The sequence below is a fragment of the Perna viridis genome, chromosome 15, assembly GCF_037379345.1.
Source record: "Perna viridis isolate PV_CMFRI_1.1 ecotype Kerala chromosome 15, ASM3737934v1, whole genome shotgun sequence".
Lineage (NCBI taxonomy): Eukaryota > Metazoa > Mollusca > Bivalvia > Mytilida > Mytilidae > Perna > Perna viridis.
Window position 1 is genome coordinate 7365357 of NC_142459.1, and position 26694 is coordinate 7392050.

At 32.1% G+C, this 26694-nt stretch overlaps 2 protein-coding genes across 3 annotated transcripts in view; both read left to right on the forward strand.

Moving 5' to 3' along the window:
* LOC148596754 (uncharacterized) overlaps nt 1-18872 on the forward strand; it is a 74459-nt gene extending 55587 nt beyond the window's left edge. Inside the window, exons 6-15 of the mRNA XM_088564315.1 lie at nt 709-912; nt 2010-2128; nt 3632-3762; nt 4683-4884; nt 5422-6087; nt 7066-7195; nt 8564-8713; nt 10425-10514; nt 12876-13078; nt 15639-18872. Of these exons, the coding sequence (XP_088420441.1) occupies nt 709-912; nt 2010-2128; nt 3632-3762; nt 4683-4884; nt 5422-6087; nt 7066-7195; nt 8564-8713; nt 10425-10514; nt 12876-13078; nt 15639-15776 (2033 nt within the window). The 3' untranslated portion in view covers nt 15777-18872. The remainder of the gene's footprint in view (nt 1-708; nt 913-2009; nt 2129-3631; nt 3763-4682; nt 4885-5421; nt 6088-7065; nt 7196-8563; nt 8714-10424; nt 10515-12875; nt 13079-15638) is intronic.
* Nucleotides 18750-25739, forward strand: LOC148596759 (uncharacterized). 2 transcript variants are annotated; one of them, XM_088562815.1, is made up of 2 exons: nt 18750-18872; nt 23175-25739. In XM_088562815.1, exon 2 carries the CDS (start codon nt 23179-23181, stop codon nt 24856-24858), a length of 1680 nt encoding a protein of 559 aa, XP_088418941.1. In that variant the 5' UTR covers nt 18750-18872; nt 23175-23178; the 3' UTR covers nt 24859-25739. The 2 variants fall into 2 exon arrangements, with proteins under 2 accessions (XP_088418941.1, XP_088418942.1); XM_088562816.1 differs by lacking the exon at nt 18750-18872 and adding an exon at nt 22060-22235.
* The last annotated feature ends 955 nt before the right edge of the window (nt 25740-26694 follow it).

Here is a 26694-nt window from a genome sequence, read left to right on the forward strand (position 1 = left end):
TCAAGTTCAAGTACATTGTACTTCACACTTAAGGATGTAGACCTAGGGTAAGGGACATAACTCATGAAATCAGTGATATGCTTGTATCATATTCAATTTCACCAAAGCCTCTTTAGCTTTCGTTTGAAGCAGAATAAAATGAATCCAAGTTAATTAGATGCTTACATAAGATTAATGTAAAATGCTGAATACAAACGTTCCAATGCTTTTTAAGAGTTAAGTCCCTTACCCTAGGTCTACCTCCTTAACATCAAGAGTTATTGCTTAACTAAGGTAGAATGTTCAGGATTTGAATGCTAGGTCGTATTGCCCTATAATTTCTTGTAGTGCTTCCATATTATAAATGATTAGTAGCTAAACTCAGCCAACCAACTTCTATATCATTATACAAACAACTGTATTCACCAATAACTGACTCAAATGACTATGTTTTAAATAATCCTGTGTAGTGCATTCAATGCAAATTAACCTGTTTATAAAGACAACCTGTCTTATATGACCATAATAACCCTGTGTAGTACATTCTATGCAAAATTAACCTGTTTATAATGACCACCTGTCTTATATGACCATGATTTTAATAACCCTGTGTAGTACATTCTATGCAAAATTAACCTGTTTATAATGACCACCTGCCTTATATGACCATGATTTTGCTTTGCCTTGGAAGGTTACGGATGACTGAACCACACTAATTTTATGTTTCAGGTTTGTCTTGCGAGGGTATATACAGAATCTCTGGAGTAAAGTCTAAAATCCAGCTGCTGAAGGAATGTTACAACAAGGGGCTCCCAGTGTTTTTAGAGGAACATGAACCTAACATTGTTGCCAGCCTGTTGAAGCAGTTTCTTAGAGAATTACCAGAACCTGTTCTGACAACGTGGCTCATGCCCAAGTTTGAAGAGGCTTCAAGTTAGTAATTTTTATTTCTCTGATTATTAACCGGGGTTCAGATTTACAATTAAGGCCTTGTCTTCATTTATTAGAGGTGGTTACCTTTTCAGTTTCTCCATATTTTTGTCATAGGCCTATTTTTGGCATTTTGCACAAAATAGAAGGTTGTGTTTTACTATTTACTATTTGGAATTTTCTGAAAGTCTTGTTTTGCTTTGTTTTTTTTTTTTTTTGGCATGCATTTTCTCAGTTGTTTGCATTTTTGTACTTCTTGCATCATATTAATAGATGATACTATACACATACTGCCTGTAGTAGAGGATGTTATGTTGCAGTATCACATGAGGTAAATATATTACACGAAACAAAGTTGAGGGTGATATATTTACAGAATGTGATACAATGCGTTGTATCATATTATATATGTGTTATATTATATTTTTTTTTTCGAGGCTGAATTTTCTTTCTTTTTTATTTCTTAAGTGTTTCTCAGTTTATAAAAACCAAACATCTGTACTTACACAATAAAAAATAACTTTATAATTCCTTTATACAAGAAATTCCATTATAATTTCACCATTTTTGTTGCTAAGTGCCAATTGTTGACAAAATACTGATAATTGTTAATTGTATTTTTCAATTTCTATCTTGACAAAAATGTAATTTCTGACTAATTTGAAAATGACCAATTATTGATGAATAATTGTTAAGTAGGAACGATAACCTTCAGAGGAATTTTTTTTACACAAAATATGGCGGCAAATCTTTGTTTTTGTCAGACTACCAACAACCAAAAATCGCCTTGGAAACAATATCACAGCCAATTAGACAATGTAAACATTGTAATTCTGGATTTAAGATGTAATTGGATTTGAACAATATATGGGGTAGCCATTTTGTGATATGAATGAGCAAGTCATTTAACACATTTTAAAATTTGGTAGGTTTCAATAAAACTACAGACAAATTTTTATTTCGAATTTGATTGATTGATTATTGGGGTTTAACACCCGAGCAGCAATATTTCAGCTATATTCAGGCGATTTCAAATTTTAACAATATGTAATGTATGTGATGCAGAGTATAGTATGTATTATAAGTACTGATACTTGTAGTTTTGAAGAGTGAGAAGAGTAAAGTAGAAAGATTTCACAAACTGATCCACGATTTACCTAAACCTAACAGACTGTTGTTATCTTGGATGATTGTCCACATGACACATGTCATAGAAAGGGTAAGTATAATAGGGCCTTCATTTATAGATATATATACTAGAAGTGTCAGCCCCTGTAAGAATCAGGCAGTGGGTGAAACATGGTATGAAAAAAAACCATCAATTTGATTGTGTAATTTGACAATTTGCACCATCAAAATCAAGGACAGAAGACACTATTTTCCATATCATGTTGGTGCATTGAGTTATGATTTCACTGAAATGCACTGAAAAGGAACATTTCAAGGGCAGATAACTCCGTCAAAAACCTCATTTTTCTAACATTCTATTGAAAAATTTCTTAGCAAAGCCAGTGATGCAAAGATCAAATAATGATATTTTCAAATAGAGAATGTATCTTATTAACACTTACACTTACATACATTTATATCCCTCCTCCTCTTTTATGTATTTTTATGGTAATTTATGTATTTACACATTCTGATATCTACTGTTTGTGGATTGATTGATTGATTGATTGATTGTTGGGGTTTAATGCCCAAGCAGCAATATTTTAGCTATATTCAGGTGATGAACATGAAATGGGGGATAAAATGAACATGAAATGATGTACTGTTTGTGGAAAGTATACCTTTTGAAATTATTATGTTTCAATATATACAGCTGGTACAGTTTGGCACTGTCACTCCTAAATAGACTTTAATTAAGTAGCTGTCTTTGTAAGAATCATGCAAAATCTGAATAATGTGATACATCCCAAAAAAGGCTACATATTGTTGTTTTTGTAATTAGTTGTTTTATGGGTCTATACTATGAAATGTGTAATAATTCATTGAAATTTGCCTGCTCTTAGGAGATAATCGACATTGAAAATACAGTAGATTCTATTGTATTTGAGCACCATTTACAGAGTTATCTCCCTTAATTTTGAAATCTACAGTGCATTCTATATAATTTTTATCTCCTAAGAGCACGGGTTATTTGAAAATCCACATGTTTCTTTCTGTTTACTATGACATTTCAAACATAAAAATATGTAGGCTTTTTACCCATGAATTGCATTTTGCATGATCTTTATCTGGAGTGCTACTTAAATTTGGTAGGCTGTATGGGTACAACATACGAATGTTTCGTCAATTCAGGAAAGTTTTTCTTGTTGCTTACTTAAGGAGGTAGACCTAGGGTAAGGGACATAACTCATGAAGTCAGTGTTAATTCTTGTATCATATTCAATTTCACCATAGCCTATAAAGCTTTCATTTGAAACCGAATTAAATCTGTCCAGGTTACTTTGATGCTTGCATGATATTGATGTAAAATGCTGAAGACAAACGTTCCAATAATTTTTATGAGTTGTGTCCCATACCCTAGGTCTACCTCCTTAAGTCAATCAATATTTGTTTCCAAATTTTAGAGAATTTGAACTCTTACATTTTTGCAGCAGCTAAAACCATACACAGGTGGGTGTACTGCACCATGAGTATAAAAGTTGCAAAAATCAACAAATGGGATAAATTTCCTCGAGTAAATTTTATGAAGTGTTTTATTGTTTATTTTTTACAGCAAAAAGAGAATAAGATGACATTACAGAATGTGTCCATTGTATTGAGTCCTACCATGCAGATAAGCCACAGAGTACTGAATGTACTATTCTCTCATGTTAAACAGCTGTTCAAACATACAGAACTTAAAAAGTAAGTGTGAATCTTCCCTTCCAAGCTTCTACAGACACAAAGCCCTGAGTGGCTCTTTTACATGATCAAATTTCTGTTTCTAGTATACAACGTCTATTGCATATATATAGATTGGTATTTTAAATGTACTGCAAGGCTAGGATCTTTTTTAACATATAGAACTTGAAAAATATGTCAATGTCTACAGTTAATGGTAAGAAGAAGACCACTCTAGCACATATTATTTCACTCAGATGGGCATACTTCATATAATTTAAGTAAAAGAAATATCGCCTTTATTTTTTTTTGTTTAAGAAAGCATAACAGGGTAAATAGATGTTTGTTTGTTTGTTGGGGTTTAACGTCCGAGCAGCAATATTCCAGCTATATTCAGACGATGAACATGAAATGAAAAAATGGATGGGACACAAGGATAATAGGGTCGACAAATTTTGATTGCCACTGGAAAAAGGGGGATGGGTAAGGTCGGGCAATTTAGCCTCCTGTGGTGGAGCGCAAAGGTTCCTACTCCTATCGAATACCACAGTAGGGTTCTTTAACGTGTGAGGAACAGACACAAAGCCCTGAGTGGCTCTTTTACATGATCAAACTTCTGTTACTAGTATACAACATCTATTGCATGTGTAGATTTGTATTTTAAATGTACTGCAAGTCTATCAACTTTTTCAACATATAGAACTTGAAAAATATGTCAATGTCTACAATTAATGATAAAAAGAAGACCACTCTAGCACATATTATTTCACTCGGATCAAAAGTAAAAGAAATATTGCCTATATTTTTTGTTCAAGAAAGCATAACATTGTAAATAGATATGATCTTTTAGGTAAAACAGTTTTTAATGAAATAAATATTTAGAATTTGATGGTGGTTTTTAAAAAGATTAATGAAAAGTAGCAATGCATCTGTGATTTATTTAGATACAAGCCACCTCTGCGACCAGCCCATTCCAAATGGTCACTAGAACTACCAGATAGTCCTGTCCAGTTAGAGGAGGAACTTCTCAAACAAGAGGCCCTCCTGAACAACCTTCATGAACAATTACAGTCTGGGGTCACAGATCAAGAAAAAGAGGAACAACTTTGGGAGGTTCAGAGGGTTGTGACTCAACTCAAGAGAAAGGTTGTAGATTTTCTCTTTTTGTTTTAAATTTTAACTATTCGTAAATCATAATTCTCAATAGAAATTTTAGTACTGATAATAACCTGAAATGGATAAGGCTATGCAGCATTTACTGAGAATTTGTATTTATAGTTTAGATATATATATATAAGTTGATTGTATATATGCTATCACCCTTATTAATTTATCTGCAGCAGTTTTTAAATCCTGGATTATTATGAAAAAATATCAAAATCACATTTCTTATCATGTTCAACTTTTCTAATGGGGCTATTCCTTGCGATGAAAATGGGCAAAACAATTTCATTTCTATGGAATGATTCTTAAATTCTCAATTACATTGGCCATAATTACCCATTTGCCAAATTTCATGAGTCATAATTTATTTTTTGAGTGGTTTGACACAACCCCACCAAAATGGAACCTGCATTATAGGGCCATATGTTACTCTAACTGCACAATGTCCTTTGTTTTGATGACAATTCTTCTAAGATCAGGTCAAAGGTCAATGCATATTATTGTTCATTTTTCCATCAGATTAAAATGGCTAGAAAAGGAGAAGTTAAGAGGAAATCAGATGAAGTGAGAAAATCGAGGAATTCCCAAGATGAAGAACTAAAATTAGAATTGAAAGAAATTCCTATAAAGCAACCAGCTCCCCAACCTCCTTCTCAAAATAGTAATGAAAAAGCACATGCACCTCAGCCTCCTTCTGAACCAACTGATGAAAAATCCCAAGCTGCACAGCCTCCATCTGAACTAATAAATGAAAAGGCACAAACAGTTCAGCCTCCATCTGAATCATCCAATGAAAAGGCAGAAGTGAAATTTGAGAATGAGGCAAAGCAGGACACAACTGATAAAAATAAAGGAGAAAAATTAGAAAAGAAAGTGAAACCTGAAGTTCAAAAAGAAGGCAAAAATGAAACAAAACATGAAACAATTTCTAGTCAAAATATTGAAGAAAAAATTGACAATGAAAGCAAGCAGGAAGAAAATAAAGAACCTGAGAAAAAGTCAGAGAAAATTGAAGATATGGATAAAAAAGAGTTAATAACTGAGAAACCAGTAGTTGTTACAAAAGAGAAGGATTCTATCAAGGCTACTGAAGAAAATAAGCTGCCTGAAGTTAAGGAACAGGTACATGTATCAGAGGAATCTGGCCCCTCTCCTGAGAGCTCTGGGGATGAATTTGAAAACCAGGTACTTTTAATAAGATATTTTATGGTTGACATTGATGTACAGTAATAACTGTCTATGTGACCACTTGTATTCAGCAATGAACAATGTCTAAAGACAATATATATCTTTTATTCTCTAAATACCAACACCTTTGGTACAGATCTAGAGATACTTGTGAACAACATACATACATAAAGAACAATGAGAGAACTACATGAACAATAAATCCAGTTTTTTAGTAAAATTTTAATTAATTTAAAGAAAGTCTTTTCTTTTGTTAATGATACAAATTAATGTACACATATTATTGAGAACAGAAAGATGATCAAGGTATTACTATATAGTGCAGTGTATGAAAATCAACCTGTGTATTAAGACAACATGTTTTATGTGACCATGATTGTTATCTCCCTTGGAAGGTCACTTAAAACAGGTTTGACTGTATATGCAGTATACTTTTGGTCTGCCAACTGTCTTCGTTATCTGTACAGATATATTGCATTTCTTTCTGACTGCATATACTGTGAAAGTACGTTTATTCGTGGATACCGATGTTAATGGATTAGGAAAGAAATACAAGTTCATGGATTCTTAAATTTGTGGAAATCTCCTTCTCATTGAGAATCAAATTTTGTGGTTTGGCCTACCCACAAAAATCACGAAAATTGGTACTCAACAAACAATAGTACTTTCACAGTGATTCAAAGAATTTTCTTGTTAATTTGAAAAGCATTGTGTATATTATCAATTTGGCAAATATATATACACTGTATAACCTTACATTAAGGACATAACTTACAAATCATTGGAACGTTTGTATAAAACATTTTACATCAATGTCATTTAAGCATCAAAGTAACTTGGATTGATTTCATTCTATTTCAAATGAAAGCTTGATAGGCTTTTGTAAAATTGAATATGAAACAAACATATCACTGATTTCAAGAATTATGTCCCTTACCCCAGGTCTACCTCCTTAAATGGTTTATTTTTGTCAAGGTTGAGCAGATTTTGGAGCAGCAGAAAGACATCCAAGCCAGAGAATTCAGTGAAGACAGTGAGACTGGGACTATAGGAGAAGAAGTAGATCTAAGGGAGATAACGGAAGAACCATCCACTGAATCTACAGGTAAAGTTAGATGTCTGTTTCATTGTCCATAGCAGATTAGAGCTATCTACATGATAGAAAATATTACATGTGCTAATGTTTGATCAGCACTCTTCTTTGTCAATGATGTCAATACTGATTTTACACAGGTAGCAAAATTGACAAAAATAATAAAAGTAACATCTCAACAAAAATATTTTAAAAATTGGACTTTTTTCTCTGTTTAGATTGGGTATAAACTGCAGTGCTATTGAAGATATATGATTTTACATTTGTTATTCTTGAATTTCCTTTTAATTATTTCAATCATGAGAAAAATATTTTTTCTTCTTCTACTGAACTCAATTTGGGAAATTCTTGTAGTCTTGAAGAAATCAGGGGCAGATCCTGACACTTTGAAAAGGAGACCGACCATGGTTCCTCAGAAAAAGGGTGTTCTAGGCCTTTATTTGCCTTTTTTTGTCAATTTATAAATGAAAATGACAAATTTTCCAAAAAAGGAGGGGTGCCAACCCCCTGCATCCTTTCCCTGGGTCTGCCACTGAAGAAATCTTATATATTTAGAATGTAAAACTTACATGAGGTAATGAGTATAAAAAAATGGCAGTTTTGAAGCCAAGGTGGAAAATATCACAGTGAGTCTTTCTGGGCGAGATGTGATGTACAGTAGAGATGTTCAAAACTGACATTGTTCTGTTCATTGGTGACATCACAGTCTATTTGATGAAACCTTGTCTTGGACATTGCCAATATTTTTCAGTATCATGATAGTAGCATGAGCTAAAAATTATATGTCAGTAAGAACAGGAAAGGTTGCCAATAATACAGAAAAGTGGCAGTTTTTAGATCAAATCAGAAAGCTTAACAGAATGAGGAGTGATTTTTGTAATGAGGTGTTTTCTAGGAAGTCACCACAGTACCTGAACCGATCTGTGCAACAAAAATTGTGATCGGTTATCGGTCACTGATCAGTTTCCGGTCATTCATCGATCCTTCAAACCAATCCATTAAACTGGTGATTGCATCACGTGACCACGGAGCGGTCACTGTATTTTACGTTTTTTATTGTTTTCTTTGTCAATTTTACACATATTTACATAATGTAATAGATTGAAACGTCAATTTATACTTTTATTTTACATTTATTTTATTTCAAACAGATCTTACGCCATTTTACATAATAAAACTGGGATCAGATCGGTCACCGGTCATCGATCTGTCAAGTCGTTGAGCAGATCGTTTCAAGGACTAATATTTTGATTTTAGATTGTAATTGGAAATTGCTGATCTGTGGTCAAAACTACAGAATATTTGAGTTTTATGTAAACAGTTCTGGTATAGCCATGATCATGATGATTATTTCTACTTTATATTTACTTCCTGTTTTAGTTGATGCTGATATCCCTACTGATTCCATTGATGCTGTGCATGAACTGAAAAAGGAAACCATAGGAGGCGATGTTATAACCAGGGTACCAGAACAAGTCAACACTGCTGAACAGGATGTGGCTGAATTTATCAGTGTCCCAGACTCTGACAGTAAGTTTACAGTGCTATAAGTGCCACACATTAGAATCATATGTTTTGCTATATATGATTTACACATGTATCGATTATGATATGATTATCATATGTTTTAAGGTTAATAAGTTTCTTACATTATACATATGTTAAAGGTATGTCATTATGTATGTTAGCAAGTAAATATATTTAGGGCTGACATATGATAGGGACAAAATTACCACCACAAGTACTCCATGAAGTTAATCTGGTTCTCTAGTCAATAGCTTTAGGAGGTAGACCTAGGGTAAGGGACACAACTCTTAAAAATCATTTGAACGTTTGTATTCAGCATTTTACATCAATCTTATGTAAGCATCTAATTAACTTGGATTCATTTTATTCTGTTTCAAACGAAAGCTTGAGAGGCTTTGGTGATATTGAATATAATACAAACATATCACTGATTTCATGAGTTATGTCCCTTACCCTAGGTCAACCTCCTTAAGCGACCCTAGGAATGCAAAAATATAGACTCAGGTCACCAGCGACGGATATGCACAATATATGAGTAAATTGACAGTTATGAAATAAAATGAAAACAAAGATTAGATTTTCTAAATTAACTTTATAATTGTGCATTTATATCGAAAGAAGATATAAGTTATTAAAAAAAAAACATTTAAACGTTTTTTTCTGCTGGTTAACCATGAAGTAAAACAACACTTTACACATGTAATTTCATTTTTAAAAAATAAACATGATCAAAGTACCTTCCTCTGTTCATAAACACAGGCGTTAAACCCCAATAATCAATCAATCAATCTGTTCATAAACCCGTTCGTCACTAAAACATACATCCTTCAAATTTGACAATGTGTTTTTGATGTAAACTTCCAGTCAATTTACTTTGCAGATCCGGTTTGGAAACTAGTGTCAGACATGAACACAAAAAAAAATTAGGATTTAAACATTTCAACACTGGCAATTGGAAAATTTTCCACTCAGGGAAATTGGGCTACCAGGAGGGGAATGAGGCCACAGGGCAGCCCCAATTACTATAGTAGCGTTATCCCTGGCTTTATCAAGCAAATTTTTTTTTTATAGTCAGAATGTTTTTAATACTCATTTTTGCTGATCAAAGGTCAAGGTCAGGGGACGGGTATAGAAAGAAGGTACTTAAGCTCAGCTGTTTACCACTTTTGATATTCATAATTATGTATTTGAGAATTTTGTCAGACATCCACACAACCATATAAGTAGCTGTCTTTGTAAGAATCATGCAAAATCTGAAAAAAGTGATACATCCCAAAAAAGGCTACATAATCAAGTTGTTTTATGGATCTATATTATGAAATGTGTAATTATTCATTCAAGTCTGCCTGCTCTTAGGAGATAATCAACATTGAAATTCCAATAGATTCTATTGTATTTGAGTGTCATTCACAGAGTTATCTCCCTTAATTGTGAATTATACAGTGCATTATATACAATTTTTATCTCGTATAAGCACAGGTTATATAAAAAACCAAATGTTAATTTTTGTTTACTAAAGCATTTTAAACAAAATATCAAAAAAATAAAAATAAGTAGGCTTTCCAACCATGTATCACATTTTGCATGATTCTTCGCTAGAGTGTTACTTAAAAACTGCTTGATTTTTTTCAAGCAAAAAGTTACTGCTTTGTTTTTCTCGAAGGTATAGGACTATGACAATAAAATGCTTATAACATGCCATATTCCATTACAGCTGTGTTTGTAGAAGAAGATGAAGAACTGATACAATTACAGGAAGAGGATTACAGAGTCAGACTAGAGGAGGAGGAACTCATTGCTATAGGTATAACAACAATTGCTTAGGAAGGCTGGGTGGTCCTTACATATGTATAATACAATTCTGAATAAACAAGTTTTGGGGATTCCAACTGTTCAATGCACTGTGAATTGATTTGTTTGCCATTTCATAGTTTCGTTTTCTCTTTCATCTACCTGTGACACGAGGAACTAAGTGTGTATTTTAAGTGACATGATTTTGCTCTCTCTTGGAAGGTCATACTAATATATACTAATATATTATGGAATGACTAATTTTCTCAGCATGCCCATTCACATATGTTTTTTTTTTGTTTTTTTTTTTTCAAATACTAAAAACCAATCAATTGATAAGGCTATGGTAGCGTAAAACAGTATATACCATCTAAACCTATTACATGGGGTTTTAAAGTCTGGATGTGATACAACAGTAAGACAGGTTACTGCCTTCAATATGATATATACATTGGAAAAGAAAAATGCTTTATGTGCAATTTTTGCTCTCCCATGATAGGTTATACTAGTATATTATGGAATTACTAATGTTCTTAGCATGCCCATTCACATACGTTTTTTTTTCACATAGTATAAAATTCATTCATGTACATTTTCACAAATCAAAGTGTTCGTGCACTTACATTAACAATGTACTATTTTTGTTTCAATCTTTGATTTTCTGGTCTTTTGAAATGGAATGCTTATTGTCAAAATGTGTCAACATTCAAGGAATAGTATTTGATTACACTATATGTGAAATATTGGGCTGAGTACACTGGGTAATACTTGTACTCTTAAGGAGGTAGACCTAGGGTAAGGGACACAATTCTTACAAATTAATGAAACATTTGTATTCATAATTTTAACAGGCCATAGTTTTCCTTTCCTCATTTGTCTACCCCGGACTTGACTTTTTATGAGCAACTTGGCGGGTGTTTCTAGAAAAGCAGAGGACGTTTGCCCTACAGGTGCACCTGGTCCATGCTCCCAGTTTTTAGTGGAGTCCGAGTTGCTCATTTGCTTTTGTTACTTTGTATGTATGATTTTAGTTACTTTATGTTCTTTGTTGATACCTTCTCATTGGCATGTCGCATTTATACAAGCAACATTTGTATAAAATTTTAAGTCGAAGCAATTTTATTATCTCAATTATATCTAGTAATTCGTTGAAGAATCTCACAAAAAGAATAAATATTCCACATTATATGGGATTAAATGACACACCCTTAAGGTCAACTAGAAAAGCAGAGGACGCTTATCGCACTTGGTCCATGCTCCCAGTTTTTAGAGTCCGAGTTGCTCATTTGCTTTTGTTACTTTGTATGTATGATTTTAGTTACTTTATGTTCTTTGTTGTGTATGTCTGTTTTCCATGTCTGGTCTTTGTCCCTGGATTACATTCTTTTGATTACTGCTATAACCTTGGTTCCCTTGATTAATCTTTTACACCAATCTCATGTAATCATCAAGGTAACTTGGATTGATTTCATTCTGTTTTAAAGGAAAGCTTGAAAGACTTTAGTGAGATTGAATGTGATACAAACATATCACTGATTTCATAAGTTATGTCCCTTACCCTAGGTTTACCTGTTTAAAAAAAACCCTCTGTACCCCAAAATTCAAAGATCAAGGTGTGCTTGAACACCCAGATGCAAAAACTAGTGGGCATGCTGTATTCTTTGAGCACCAATTTTCATGGTGTCAAAAAAAATTTTCAACAAGATTTAATAATCCTGTTTTTTTTTTACTTTTGACGATCTAATGAAAAATTAACAATCTTACCAAAGGACTAGGTACAATAAAGGGTGTTTTGGGTCTCTTTTTGGTCTGAAATTGAAACCTGGTATAAATAGAATGAAAAGATATGCATGTTCGTTAAGAATCATTTACATAACCATATTATAATTCTTAAATGTTCGTCTTTCTACACACATCGCACATCAATTACTCAGCAATGCTCACACCAATTTGTGGATCGTTGTTGTCTGCTTATGTGATCTTCCTTTTGATTTTTATAAAATTTAAAATAAAGATTTTACATTTTTGAGTTATGCGACTTCATTCATACGGAAATCGGGCAAATTCCTGTTTTGTTTCTTTTTGTATATAAATAATTCAAATTAGTAATTCTGTATATCAGCAAAGAAACATACTGCAACATCAGAATTGGGATATAGAAAATATGTCAAAAAATAATTCAAAAAACCTGGCCTGAATGTAAACACAGAAAACAAAGACTATCTACAAATACAATGTAGCAAACTAAATAAAATAGATAACATATAAAAACTGAAAATAAGGAAAACAAGAGGACACATGAAATACTAAAGCACTGGCAATATGAACTCCTACAAAAAGCCTGACCATTTTTCTTGTACTTATCATTTTATAGAGAGTGAGTTGAGGACTAAGATTGAGACGGAGAAGAATGAGATAGAGAGGCTACAGCAGGAGATCACAGAGTTACAGTACCTTAGACAGGACTCTGACCTCGAGGAGTACAGCTCCTCCTCCGACTCTAGCTCAGATAGCGAGGATGAGGAGGATCTACAGGAAATACTCAGTGACCTCCTTGAGAAAAATGAATCTCTAGAGGTATTTGAAAATATGACTTGTTTTACATATATTTCTTAAAAGTGGTATGGCCAATGTTAGTTTTGAAAGTGGTATTTGGCAGTACAGTTAACCTTTATCTCCCATTTTTAGCGAATAATTGTGCTATTCATAGATTTTTGTAAATATAATATACATGTATGTTTAAAAGAAGATCCAAGTTTATAGAGAGTTTGCCTTATTAAAAGAAAACAATTATTCAAAATAATTCAAAAATCCCAGATTAAAAATGTTTAAACAAATGAAAATGAATAAGAAATTGCTGATTACAAACATGATTTTACTCTTTGAATTGGAATTCCCATTAGCAAACATTAAGATCCTTTTTTAGCTCACCTGGCCCAAAGGGCCAAGTGAGCTATTGCCATCACTTTGCGTCCGTCATCTGTCCGTTGTCGTCCGTCAACTTTTTACATAAATCTTCTCCTCTGAAACTACCAGGCCAATTGTAACCAAACTTTACCACAATCATCCTCAGGATATTTTGTTCCAAAATTGTGTCGTATATATGTTTGACGATAATAAAACATGGCTGCCATGGCTAAAAATAGAACATAGGGGTCAGACAATAGTTTTTTTGTGAATTACTCAAAAATGAAGTCAGATATAAAAATTTCGGCACGGGGGTAAAATTGTTCAGCATGATGAGATCTACCTAGGGTCAAATTTTCATAACAATCCATGAAGCGGTGCTGGAGTTATAGCCCTTGAAATGTCAATTTTTAGTAAGTTTTTATCTTCATAAGTCGTTATTCTGAAAACAAAAGGAGATTCAGCTTATCAAGATCTGTCATTGTGCAAAATATGGTTTCAATTGGATACCATATTTTGGAGTTATTGCCTTTGAAATGTCAATTTTCATAAATTTTCAACTTCGAAACCTATAGGGATCATTAATTTATTGTTTTCTAGAAAACAGTTATAATGAAACTTGGCAGAAATGATGTATTTATAGTCCTTTGCTCATATAATTCATATGATGGAAATTTGACTGAGAACTGTTGAACCAAGTATTTAAGGAGATACATATGTAATGCCATTGGATGTCTGTTTTTTCACTTATATTTAAAAAACTAATATAGAAAGAAAGAAACTGGATTATTCAATTTGATGAGAACAAATTAACAGAACCAAACTGTACTAAAGAGTTTCGTGGCGTGAAACAACCCAGGAAAACGGAAAACGAATAAATGATTCAGGGGTCGAGTGGGTTTTGGGGCGAAATTAGGCTACACGTCCCCTGCTGTCTAGTACAGTCAGCTAGCCATTGACTTCCTGTTTTTTTGCCGGGGTTTTTTGGTAAGTTGTAATAAATTGAGTAACACTAAAATCGTATAATACCATGTAATTGGCAACAATTGTTAATCAATACACACAATATCATGACATGAAAATCAATGAAATATTTGAATTAATAACCAGGGCAAGGTTGTATTCCTCACTTTTCATGTACAGTACAGACACCTGAAAAAGCATGTGGATTTAGCTGAAAATATCATGAGTAAAAGAATAAGTTATGGATTATAGTTATTTTTTTCTATCATAAAACATGTGTATCAGCAAAATAAAAGTCCAAATGAAGAAAAGAAATTGTGGAATAGTAAATATCTGCACACTGGAGACAGAGTTTTGGTCTATATTCCTTGATTATTTCAGAAATTACAATAGATTAAAAGAATTATTTTATTGCAAAACTGTTCAGCAATTAAGTTTACAAATAATTCGAATCACTGAAATTGTTGAATGATGTCTCATCAGAGTTTTTGTCCTTGAAATCTTGTTTCTGAGAAGCTTCTAAATGAAGTCTTTCTAATAGGACATATTACCAGGTGAGCGATACAGGCTCACACGTGAGCCTCTAGTTACAATATGTTAAATTCTGATTTTTGTATTTTCGGTACTGTATGTTAACTACTGATTTTGGCAGTTCCACACTTTTTGGTTGGCTTCATGAAATCATATCTGTTTTAAGGTTTGACAGGATTTCAATTGATCAGCGAAACATTTTAAGAATTTGTTGGGTTTTATGAAAAAAATTTAAAAGTTTAAAATCATTAACTCACAAAGGTCAATGTAAAAATTGTATCACTGTAGACTGTAAGGTGTTCTTAATCATCACCAGTAAATTCTGGAAGGATTAACATACATTATTATCTGACTTTTGTACACTGTTTAGTTGATTTATTTGAGACTAGGTTATACAGAATCTTGAGTCTTATAGATTCATAAGGTCAAAGGTCAATGGACAAGGGCAGGGGTAATATTTAAACAGGCAAGGTGATGACCTTTTTACATTTACTGTGAAAGTACTTTAATTTGTGGAAGAATTGGGAAAGAATCACAAGTTACTGGTTTTGAGGTTTTCAGTATACACATAAATGGGAATCCCTTTTTGTTGGGAACCAAATTTCGTTGTTTGGCCTAATCACGAAGACCACAAAAATTGGTACCCCCAACAACAATAGTACTTTCACAGTATCATCTTTAGTTGATGATTTGGTTTTCTTCTCTCATGTAAATTTGTTTCATTTAATTTCTACAGAAGAAGAATGCTGACCTATGTAACAAGATACATGAAGAGAGAATGATCTGTCTGGCTGTGAAAATACAGATCAGAATGTTACAACAGAAACAGCTTGAAAGCTCTGCCAATGATCTGGAGAAGGACTTGTTATGGTGAACAGACATATAGGCATTGACTTCAAAGGACATCTTATTTAAGTTTGTAGATGTGGATCAATTAAGGCAGATTATTCATAGAGTATTGTTTTTGTTGCTAGGCTTCAAATTCTTGTATAAAATCAACAATCTAAAAAGAAAAGATATTACTTTTACAATGCCTCAGTGAAGCAATTATCAAGATGTTCATGATTGTAAATTATGTGAAAAGTCATGAAATCCATACCAGTCATATTGAGTAACTCTGGAATTTTAGAATAATTCTAGTCTTAACTATATCTTTATATTTTCATGGTTGCAATGTTGTGTTAGCTTATTACATGTTATTAATTCGTGAATACCAATTTTTGTGGATTAGGGACAAAACACAAGTTCATGGATTCTTGAATTCGGGGTTTTGAGATTTTTAGTATACACATCAATGGAAATCTCCTTTTCGTTGGTAACCAAATTTTTTTTGTTTGGCCTACTAACGAAAACCATGAAAACTGGTACCCCATGAACAATAGGTTTTTTTTCACAATAGTGATTCTTTGTCTTATTTAATCAGTGTTGTAGGTTTCATGCTCTCTTTTAAGGATAAGGGACATAACTCTTTAAATCAGTGATGTATTTATATCATATTCAATTTCATCGAAGTCTTTCAAGCTTTCTCTTGAAACAGAATGAAAGTAGTCCAAATTACTTTGATGCTTGCATGAGATAGTTGTAAAATGGTAAATACAAATGTTCCAATGATTCTACTTCATTCCATTTGAGTTAGATTTTTTATAGTGCTTCATACGGTTCAAGTGTATTGTTAACTGTATTTTAATTGAATGAGGTTTGTTTTAATTTAAAAGATGTAAAATTGTTAAAATGTTAGTGCTAAAGTGATCTGTTATTGATTAACTTATTTCTAAACAACCTAATTAAATTTAGACCTATCAATTATTCCATTCAATTACTGCATGTAGGATCAAACAATACTCCATTCTACTTTCTGTTCAGATGACCTTTCTATTCAGCCAATCAGATTTAATCTGTCATGATTTTGAAAGCGTAATTCAAAGGGAAAACCCTGAGGATTTTTAAAAGGTAATCTGAAATGTAGTTACATTCTGTGTATAGTGACCGAAAGTAGTGTTTGATAGTTCTAACTTTGATCAGATTAATTTTTAAAAAATATAAATTTCTCAAATAGGTCTTTTCCCTTGTTAACTCTGAATTTTACCTACCCATCAAAAGTAGAACTGTCCCTAAACTGTTTTATGGAATAAAATATATCATATGTTGATATGAGTGAGTGGAAATAGTTAATGTTGAATGCTAGCAAGGGAGATAATATGTTTTAAGTACCTTTTCCACTAAGAATCGGGCAATATATATATAAGGTGCGGCACATGAAGGAAAAAACACAGAGATTTTATTGCATTAACCAATTAATTATACCTGATGACCACCAGAAATAACCATCAAAGTGTTCATAAAATTTGCTTTTTTAAGATATTGATAGATCAAATTTAGTTGAAATGTACTATGGGAAAATGGCGGGAAAACTTTCCCACACTTTTTCCCTATTGGTCTTTGTATTTGACCTCAATTTTTACAAAGAACTTAAATTCTACATTGTTTCCCACTTTCAAAAGGCAATTTACCCCTCCCATTCAAGTTTTACATGCTTTTTCATTGTAGTTGTGTAATATTAAAAAGTCTGAGAAGCTTTGGCTGAACCAGGGGGTGCTCCAAGTGGCATCCCTTATCAAACTGAAATTTGTTTTAAAATGTAATTTTTATGTCAGAACATTGCAAAATACTCAGAAAGCTATAAAGTTCAAGCAACTTGATGCATATGTTTTCAGATTTGCCTGGAGTACTGCCACTGATTGAAATACAATTGTAAAAAAACTTCTGATGTAAAATGTAATTATGTATGTGCAATATTTATCTTTGTACTGTAATAAATTATGTATGTTCAATACATCTTTTAGTATACTCAAATGGTTGGTTAATTGTTACTTGTGATGACTGAATTCCTCTTTATACACCCCACTTGCAAGAGTAATCAAGGGAACCAAGGTTATAGTGGTAATCAAAAGAATGTAATCCAGGGACAAAGACCAGACATGGAAAACGGACATACGCAACAAGGAACATAGAGTAACTAAAATAATACATACAAAGTAACAAAAGTAAATGAGCAACTCGGACTACACTAAAAACTGGAAGCATGGCCAGGTTTTACTTTCCTATGTGAATGGCTTGTAAATTCTGAGGTGTAGTACTTTATCAATGGGTCATATTTCTACAATTTAAATGTATAATTTATTGCTAATTTGACAAACTTACCTATTATTACCAATTAATCAGTAAGTGTCTTCTCTTAATTCAAATTGATGTGGTAGAATATATGAATGGGTATGTATTTTGCACTGAAAAAAAATATAAGAATGGGATGGATTTTCTTGTTAGACAAATATATGAATGTGGATGTTTTTCCAGCTTCTGTACTCCCGTACCAAATTTTATCAAAAGTGACCACCCCGTGGCGTGGATGAAATACCAAGTAAGATTAATATACGAAATGGACAATGTGCTCGATAACGCTGTGCTATTCAGAATTTCACAATGTTAAGATATATATTTCAGGGACGTAGCTAGGCCTGTTTTAGTTGTACGCAAAATTACAGCGAGAGGTCTTGGGGGGGGGGGGGGGTCGCTCAAGACCCCCAGTGAGTCCGGCAAGGCAAAGCCCTGAGGGAAACTCCTGAATTTTAACGATTTTGGAGCCAGTTTTTCAGAGCCTATACTACGTTCATGGTATGCATATGTGATAAATAACCTTTATTTCATCTTTAAAATGTGTGTTTTTATTTTTGTTACGTTTTCCGAAAGTACGCAACTGCGTATTTGCGTATAGGCAGCTACGCCCCTGTATTTACGCATATTTAACTGTATAAAAATAACACCACTTAAAGGTCAACCAATCGTGTGTAATCTATGAAGTTCTACCAGGAAGTAAAAAGATAACATTCCATACCATAACAACAGGGCGTTTTCCTCGTTGACGTTCAAAGAAGTTAACTTCGTGCTGATTAGGAATACTGACCAGTAAAGAGTAAGATTTACTTATCCATTCAACTTTTACTTCAGTGCATTGTACCATCTTCCTGTATTGTCCATACTTTATTATTTCATAACTGTTGATAAATATGTCAAGGGTCAAACTGTAAGACTAAGACTAGTGTTTTTGTTTTGGAAATATCAAAACAAAATGAGGTCTGCCACATACAATGAACACACATTAAATCCATATATATAACAAGTATTAATACATGAATATTCAAGTATCAGTCCACATAGAGTTCAGACAATGCCTTTCAATGGTAGAGTTGATTCATAGTGTAGAATCAAAGTACTCATGTACTGAATCAATTTATATTGATCGTTTTTACGCCTCAAATAATCGTCGTATTGCAAAAATATGGAATAAAAGGAATGTACGGGACCACAATGTAATTGAACTACAAACTACTAGTTGACCATTCCCAGTTTTTAAATTTTCAGTTCGAAATTCAGTTTTCGACCTCCACGTCGAAACTCTCTGTTAAATAATTCAAGCTTAAGAAGATAGACATAGGGTAAAGGACACGACTTTTACAAGTCATGATAACGTCTGTATTCAGCTTATGATATCAATCTCATGTAAGCATCAAGTAACTTTGACTGATTTCATTATGTTTCAAATGAAAGCTTTATATGCTTTGGTGAAATTTAATATGATGCAAACATATCACTGATTTCAAGAGGCGTCCCTTACCCCAGTCCTTCCTGAAACCACAAATCATTGAAATAAATCATATCCTTAGAATTAAATTTGTTACATTCAACTATCAACATTTGTCAGTTGATAAGGTTCATAGCGTAAGTGCTACGAGTTATTTCATAGATACCTATGTGTCATGTGAAAGCGCTTAGTTTCTGGGCATCTAGTCCAGAGACACGTCCATTGTCATAAGAATAAAGTTGTATAATAGTATCACAGGACTTGCTTCCACTAAAAAATATGCAGTCCGAATAGCATATAAAAGAAATGGGGGTCCCAGATTTTGGGGTATCTCGCTTCAACCCAATCCCCTCTCCCAAATAATATCAAACATAATTATTACTTATTACTGCCCTGCGAACAACCTTATGAATAAACACAGGTATCACCACCAAATACGGGTTCATATATACATACGGGAGCCCCTATCATATAATTCCACCAATCATGGCCAAAATAGCCAAAGAAAATGATTAATGTTGCAAAAAGCAATAACACTAGACAAAAAAATGACACAATTTCAGAGAAGTACATTATGGGAATTCCTATGCCATTGTCTATGCAAAGTTTCATTTTTATTTGCCATCTCCCAGCTTCCGATGTCATGTAGCGGTAACCTTAATACAAATATATGATACAGTGTATGATATGTCAGGATGGTTTTAATGGTTATGCTACCCTTTTGTAACAAAAATGGTCAAAAGATGAGCGGCAAATAAAAGCATGAAACCCCTTTGACTGGTACCACTGCCCCTATTAAACCCCAAGGCCTGCATAAGACAGCTTTCCCAATTAGTACTCAGCATTCCTTTCATTATTCCTATCCTATTATTGAAGACTATTTACAATCGTGCATGGATTTCATTTCTAGCTAAACTAAACATCAAATGGTTTATTATGCGTTTATATGGCAAGCCAAAGTGGACAAAAATGAGCATTTTCTAATATTAAAAAATGATTTTTTAATATTACAAATTCATTTTCTAATATTACATATTAGATTTCTTATATCACAAAACACTTTTTTAATATTAAAAAATCATTTTTAATATCAAAAAAATTTATTGAATTTCTAATATTAAAAAACTATTTTTACATTTCTAATATTAAAAACTATTTTTGAATATTAGAAAACGGATTTGTCGTATTCAATGACGATTTTTTAATATTAGGAAACCATTTTGTAATATTAAATAATGTGACTGATTTTCTAATATTACAAATTAATTTTCTAATGTTACAAATTCATTAGAAAAGAAGTGTTTTCTAATATTAAAAAAAAGATTTTTCTTTAATATTACAAATTCATCTTCTAATATTACAAATTAGATTTCTAATATCGCAAAATACTTTTTAATATTAAAAATTCAATTGAATTTCCAATATTAAAAAACGATTTTTTAATATAAGAAATTGATTTTCTAATATTAGAAAATGGATTTGCCGTATTCAGTTGCGATTTTTAATATTAGAAAATCATTTTGTAATATAAAAAATGTGACTGATTTTCTAATATTACAAATTCATTTTCCAATATTACAAATTCAATTTGTAATATTACAAATTCAATTTGCAATATTACAAAATGTGTGATATTTTACAATATTACTAAATCAGGAATTTGTAATATTAGAAAATGAATTTGTAATATTAAAAAATCCTTAGATACAAATTAGATACTACAATTCATAAAGAAACTACATCTATATATATTAGATTTGATTTGATGTGTTTTCAAATTGATAAAAATATGGAAACATGTTTTATGTGAAATTACAAAAAGGAAATTAATAGGAAACAATAATCATTGGTATGATTAAAAGAAAAGGTGATATTTTTCTTTAATTAATGAAAGAAGAAATGTAGCAACATGCATTGTTATAGAAGAACTTAGTTCAAAATATATTATAAAATGGGTTACTATCTAGAAAGATATGAAAACTTGAAAAAGATAATACCAAGATGAGCAATATGCCTTATTCTAAAAAAAAATTCGGAAAATATATACATAACATTGGAGTTTTTGGGTTTTTTTGTTTTTGTTTTTATTTTTGTCAGGCCACTGATACAAGGCGTATCGTTGTAATTAGTTTTACCGGTAACTCGACATTGTGTTAAATTTCAGACAACCTTCTTTTTTAAATGTTTTCTTGTTTACATGTTAGCATTTAAATTTACACGAATAATTCCCTGTCATTGTTATCTTCATTATGTCTTTTTATATTCAATGAATCTTGATAACATATTTTGAAGTCAGTTTTCTTGTAACTTTGTTGATTTATCTCTTTCTTTTTTTCTATTTTTCTTCCGGATGCTATTATCATTTTGAAAATATTTCAAAAAACCTTTTATCTTCACACTTTTACCTGAAAAAATTCTTTTCCTGGTTTTAAAAAACAATATTTTCGTATTCTTTTTTTTTTTCCTTTTGGATTTAAATCAAACACATTAATAAACAATTGTACGTCTCTGTTTAAATGTAAACATAAATTTCTTTGCGCTATTCGACTAGTTTTTTCTTGTCGCTTTTTGTCACTTCTTGTCGCCAATTAGTGAGACCCGCAAACATACGTCATCATTGAAACAGAAACTCCGCGTCTGTCTGATAAGTCCAGGACCACCGCTAATTTAAATCCCTGGCTGTGCTGCATGTCTGTAAGTCATACAAACATTTGTCCCTCAATAACTCTGTTGATATATATGGCGGGTGTGCCAGGTGACCAGCATGACAAGGAGCACCTGTAGGTTAAGCATCCTCTGCTTTTCTGGAAACACCAGCTGAATTGCTCATAAAAAGTCAAATTCGGGGAAGTTGGAAGAGGAAAAAATTATATAAACTCATTCTAAAGTCGATATAAAAAAAAATGGTAACAAGCTGAATCCACCATCATCAAAACAAAACAAACATCCCCAGTGCCAAATCACAAAATAATAGTTACGTTTTGCTACTCAGCAGTATGTACATGTAACTGATAAATGTCCCATTGTATTAGTTTTTGTAAAGAAGAACAGGGGCATGATATACATGTACGTAGCCAACGTCAGATCAACGGCTTAGTAATTTGATCAGCAGTATGGTGTTATAAACCCCCCCCCTACACTATGCTACGTGAGGGTTAACAAGTCGATAAAAAAACACATTTGGTAACAAGATTAATCCCTTTAAGGATTTGAAGCTGGATATATATATATTTTTTTGCTTTGAACACCACCCGTCAAAACAAAAAATATCCCCAGTGCCAAATCCCAAAAGGGATTATAATATGAAGGTCTAGAGGCTTAATATTTTGACCACCAGTATGGGGTTAAACTGGATAAGTTAATGTAACCCCCCACCAATACACTACGCTCCGTGAGGGTTAACACACTGTATGAAAGGTCTAAACTCATTCAAAAGTCTATAAAAAAAAAAATATTTGGTAACAAGCTTAATCCGTTCTGGGATTCGGCACTGGAGATATATATATATATTTTTTTTGGCTTTGAAGACCACTGTCAAAACAAAACAAAATATAACCAATGCCAAATCCCAAAAGGAATTGTAGGCTATATGTAACTGAATTTATACCCTATACTTCTCTATCTATATTACAGAAAAATGGCATCTGAAAGCTGCAGCATCTGCCTGTTACTAGAAAAAACCAGCACTCCTGAAGTATGGTGTCCACAATGTGAGGATTCCCTCTGTTCAACATGTAGTGAGCAACACAGAGTACAAAAAGCAACCAGGGACCACAGCACCATATCTTATGAGGATTACCTAAAATTACCATCTTTTATCCACAAAATTCAACTCAACTGTGAAGAACATAGGCAAAAATATGAATTTTACTGTAGGTCTCACGATTGTGTTGTCTGTTATAAATGTTTATTGCAATCTCATAAAAAATGTGAGGACACTCTACATGTACCTATAGATGATGTGATCCGCAATGTAAAATCTTCAGCCATTTTTGAAGATGTTTGGGTATCATTAAAAACGACTCATCAAACTTTTTTGACCGCAATCATTGAAAGAGAAGAAAATGTGAAAATACTGAAAACAAAGAAGGAAGAATTATCAGCAAATTTAAAAAGGAGGACACAAAGTCTTATTGATCAAATAAAGAAACTAGAAAACAAAACACTATCAGAGTTAGAGTCAGTTGTAAATGAAAATGTAAATGAAATCAAAGCCATCACAAAAATCCTGGAATCAAATAAAAGAAAACTTGGTGAATTATTGGAACAGGAGGAACTCATTAAGAACCACGCATCAAATTTTCAAACATTCACCGCAACAAAACAAATGGAGAAAAAAGTTCAAGAATCAGAAGAAATCTTACACAAATTATCTGAAAAAGGAGCCATGGATAATACAGACATAGAAATGAATGAAAACATTACAGCAGACGACACAATTTTTGGAATAAAAACTCTGTGTGACATTAAAGTATCAAAAGAGAAAAATAGAACCTCCATAGACATAAATAAACCAAACAAAGGTCAGGCAGAGGTGAAGATAAGATTCCCCAGACAACTGACACTTAAACAACAGTTTACAGTAGATCAAGGTTGGTGGTCTGGTTGTTGTACGCTGCCTAATGGACTCCTGGTGTTGGCTGATTATCTCAATGGTGTAGTAAACATACTACACAGTAATGGTCAACACAAATCATCAGTCAGATTTAATGGAGGAGAAGTACGGGATGTAACAGTCATCAATGAGAACCATGTTGCTGTTTCTAATCCTCTCCATGAAACAATCTCCATCATAGATGTAGACAGGAGTAAAATCATTAAAACACTTCAGATAAAGAGTCCAGTCATTGGAATTACACATAGTGATGGACATTTATACTTCTGTGTACGTCAGGTAGGAATCCGAAAAATTAATATAGATACAGAAAAAATAGACAAACTCCATGATGACCAGACTGTTAGTGATTTATCATATATAGACACAGATGGCAACAGAATATGTTATACCTGTCCTTACAACAACAACAACACAGTTACTGTCCTGGATTCTGATCTCAGAGTTATCTTTACATTCAAGGATCACAATACAATGTCACTGCCTGCTGGAATATCAATGGATGAACACCAGAATATTTTTGTGTGTGATAATAACAAACATAATTTATTACTAATTTCAAGGGATGGAGATAAACATGAAGTTGTAGTCAGTGGAGGTGATGGGTTGTATGGCCCGTGGTGTGTACATTATGATAAAGTGACCCATCTCCTCACTGTTGTTGATGAGAAAAAGGTGGTCAGGATATTTACTGTATATTGACTTTTGATGGAGAATCAAAACTGAGATAAACAAATAATTGAGATTAATTCGATTTCAAGGTAAGAAAACATATTTTATTTTTTACATGTAGGCTTTGTTTATCTAAATAAATTTTAATAATATCAGACATTTCTACCTTTTTTTTCTTAATTGTCAGACATAAATAAACAAACATTTGTTCATATGATAATTAACTCGATTAAAAGAAAAGAAACACCTTTTATTTTTTGGGTCTCCATTTTCAGAAATCTTCACAATATCTGACAGAATTTTATATTTTTATTCTGGTATAAGATTACAAAAATATGATCATTATTGACTTATTAAAAAATCTTTCAAATAGTACAGAAATGTCATATTGAGTACAGTGTTAAATGAATGATTTTTTTTAAAAATTATTTTACATTTTTTTTATCAGTCAGTTTTGGTTTTCATCAAGATTGTCAAATACATGTAAATGTATCTATACTCCAAGTCACCTCAGATTGTTTGCGTTTTTTGCGTTTATTTTTGTAATTACTCGACGGTTACTTTCAAAAGATGTGTCATCATTGAAAATAATTTTAGCCTTTTGTTGTATATATATTATATACTTGCATTTTCATGTTTCTAAATAAATAAATGGATTTTTCTTATTTAAAAACTGAAAATAATTAGCAAATTAAGATTTATTAATAAAATAAAAAAAAATCTAATACTACCATTGTGTAAATATCTAACACCTTTTGCGATCATTAAGAAAATACAAAAAAAATAATTAGAGCTACGTTTCACAGCTATCTAACACCATACATGTACAACATCAAAATATTAATGTGGTAAAAATTAAGTACATGTATTAATGATTTATTCATACCCAGTATTTAGGTCTTTAAAAATTACTTTCTTTAAAAAAAATAATAAAAAAAGGTACAGTCATGTAATGTACATGTAACATTATTTTAGTCATGGTTTGAATTAATTTAATACACATTTTTTGGCAACATGTGATCTCCTTATACATGTAAGTCTTCCTTGCTTGGACTAAAATGGATTTTCTTTTAAAAGATGGATTTATTTCTGAACTTTTATTATCTTTTTTCTTGAAATATGAATTACGTGTACATATATATTATTGAAAGATACTACTAAGGACATTGAATTACCCTCAACATTGATAACATGTACTTGCAACTTTAATAATAAATAAAAATATCTTAAATTAATTGATTTAGGTATAAAGGTTGATATTTTTTTTGTCAGTTGTTGTAAATGTATATGTATATGTATTTGATTTTATATATTTAGCACAAACAGGGGCAGATGAAGGGGCATATAGGGAAATGTTGAAAAGGGGGAGGGGTGCCACGTTATTATTTGCTCATTCAGATCCATAGATAGCAAAAAAAAAATTAAAATATTCAGGGGGTGGGGTTACACCCTGAACCCCTGGATCTGCCACTGTAATTATGTTAACACTTATACCTGTATTTTATAATTAGTTAAAATCTAATGAAATCTGACAATTTAATAGAAAAAATCTTATGTTGAATGATGTGTGTGATGAACAATGCCAGTTTGTATTTTCATGACTAACAAGACTATAACACGTACATGTAGTTTGATTGGTGCATGTAGAATGATTTGGTGTTTTTTTTTCTCTTGATGGACTAGGGCAATATTAATTAAACAAATTCAGTTTTAAAGGTAAATGAAACATGTCTAATTTATAATGATTTAATTTATCAGAAATCTTTATAACAATATCAGAAATTTTTCCCCCTTTTTTTTGTAAGAAGTATTTTCACAAACATGTTTTAATTTACTGACTTAATTATCTTTAATGACTTTTTTACT

Bases quoted from the DNA above. Each gene is read 5' to 3' on its own strand.
- LOC148596759 (XM_088562815.1), top strand. From the start codon at position 23,179: ATGGCATCTGAAAGCTGCAGCATCTGCCTGTTACTAGAAAAAACCAGC.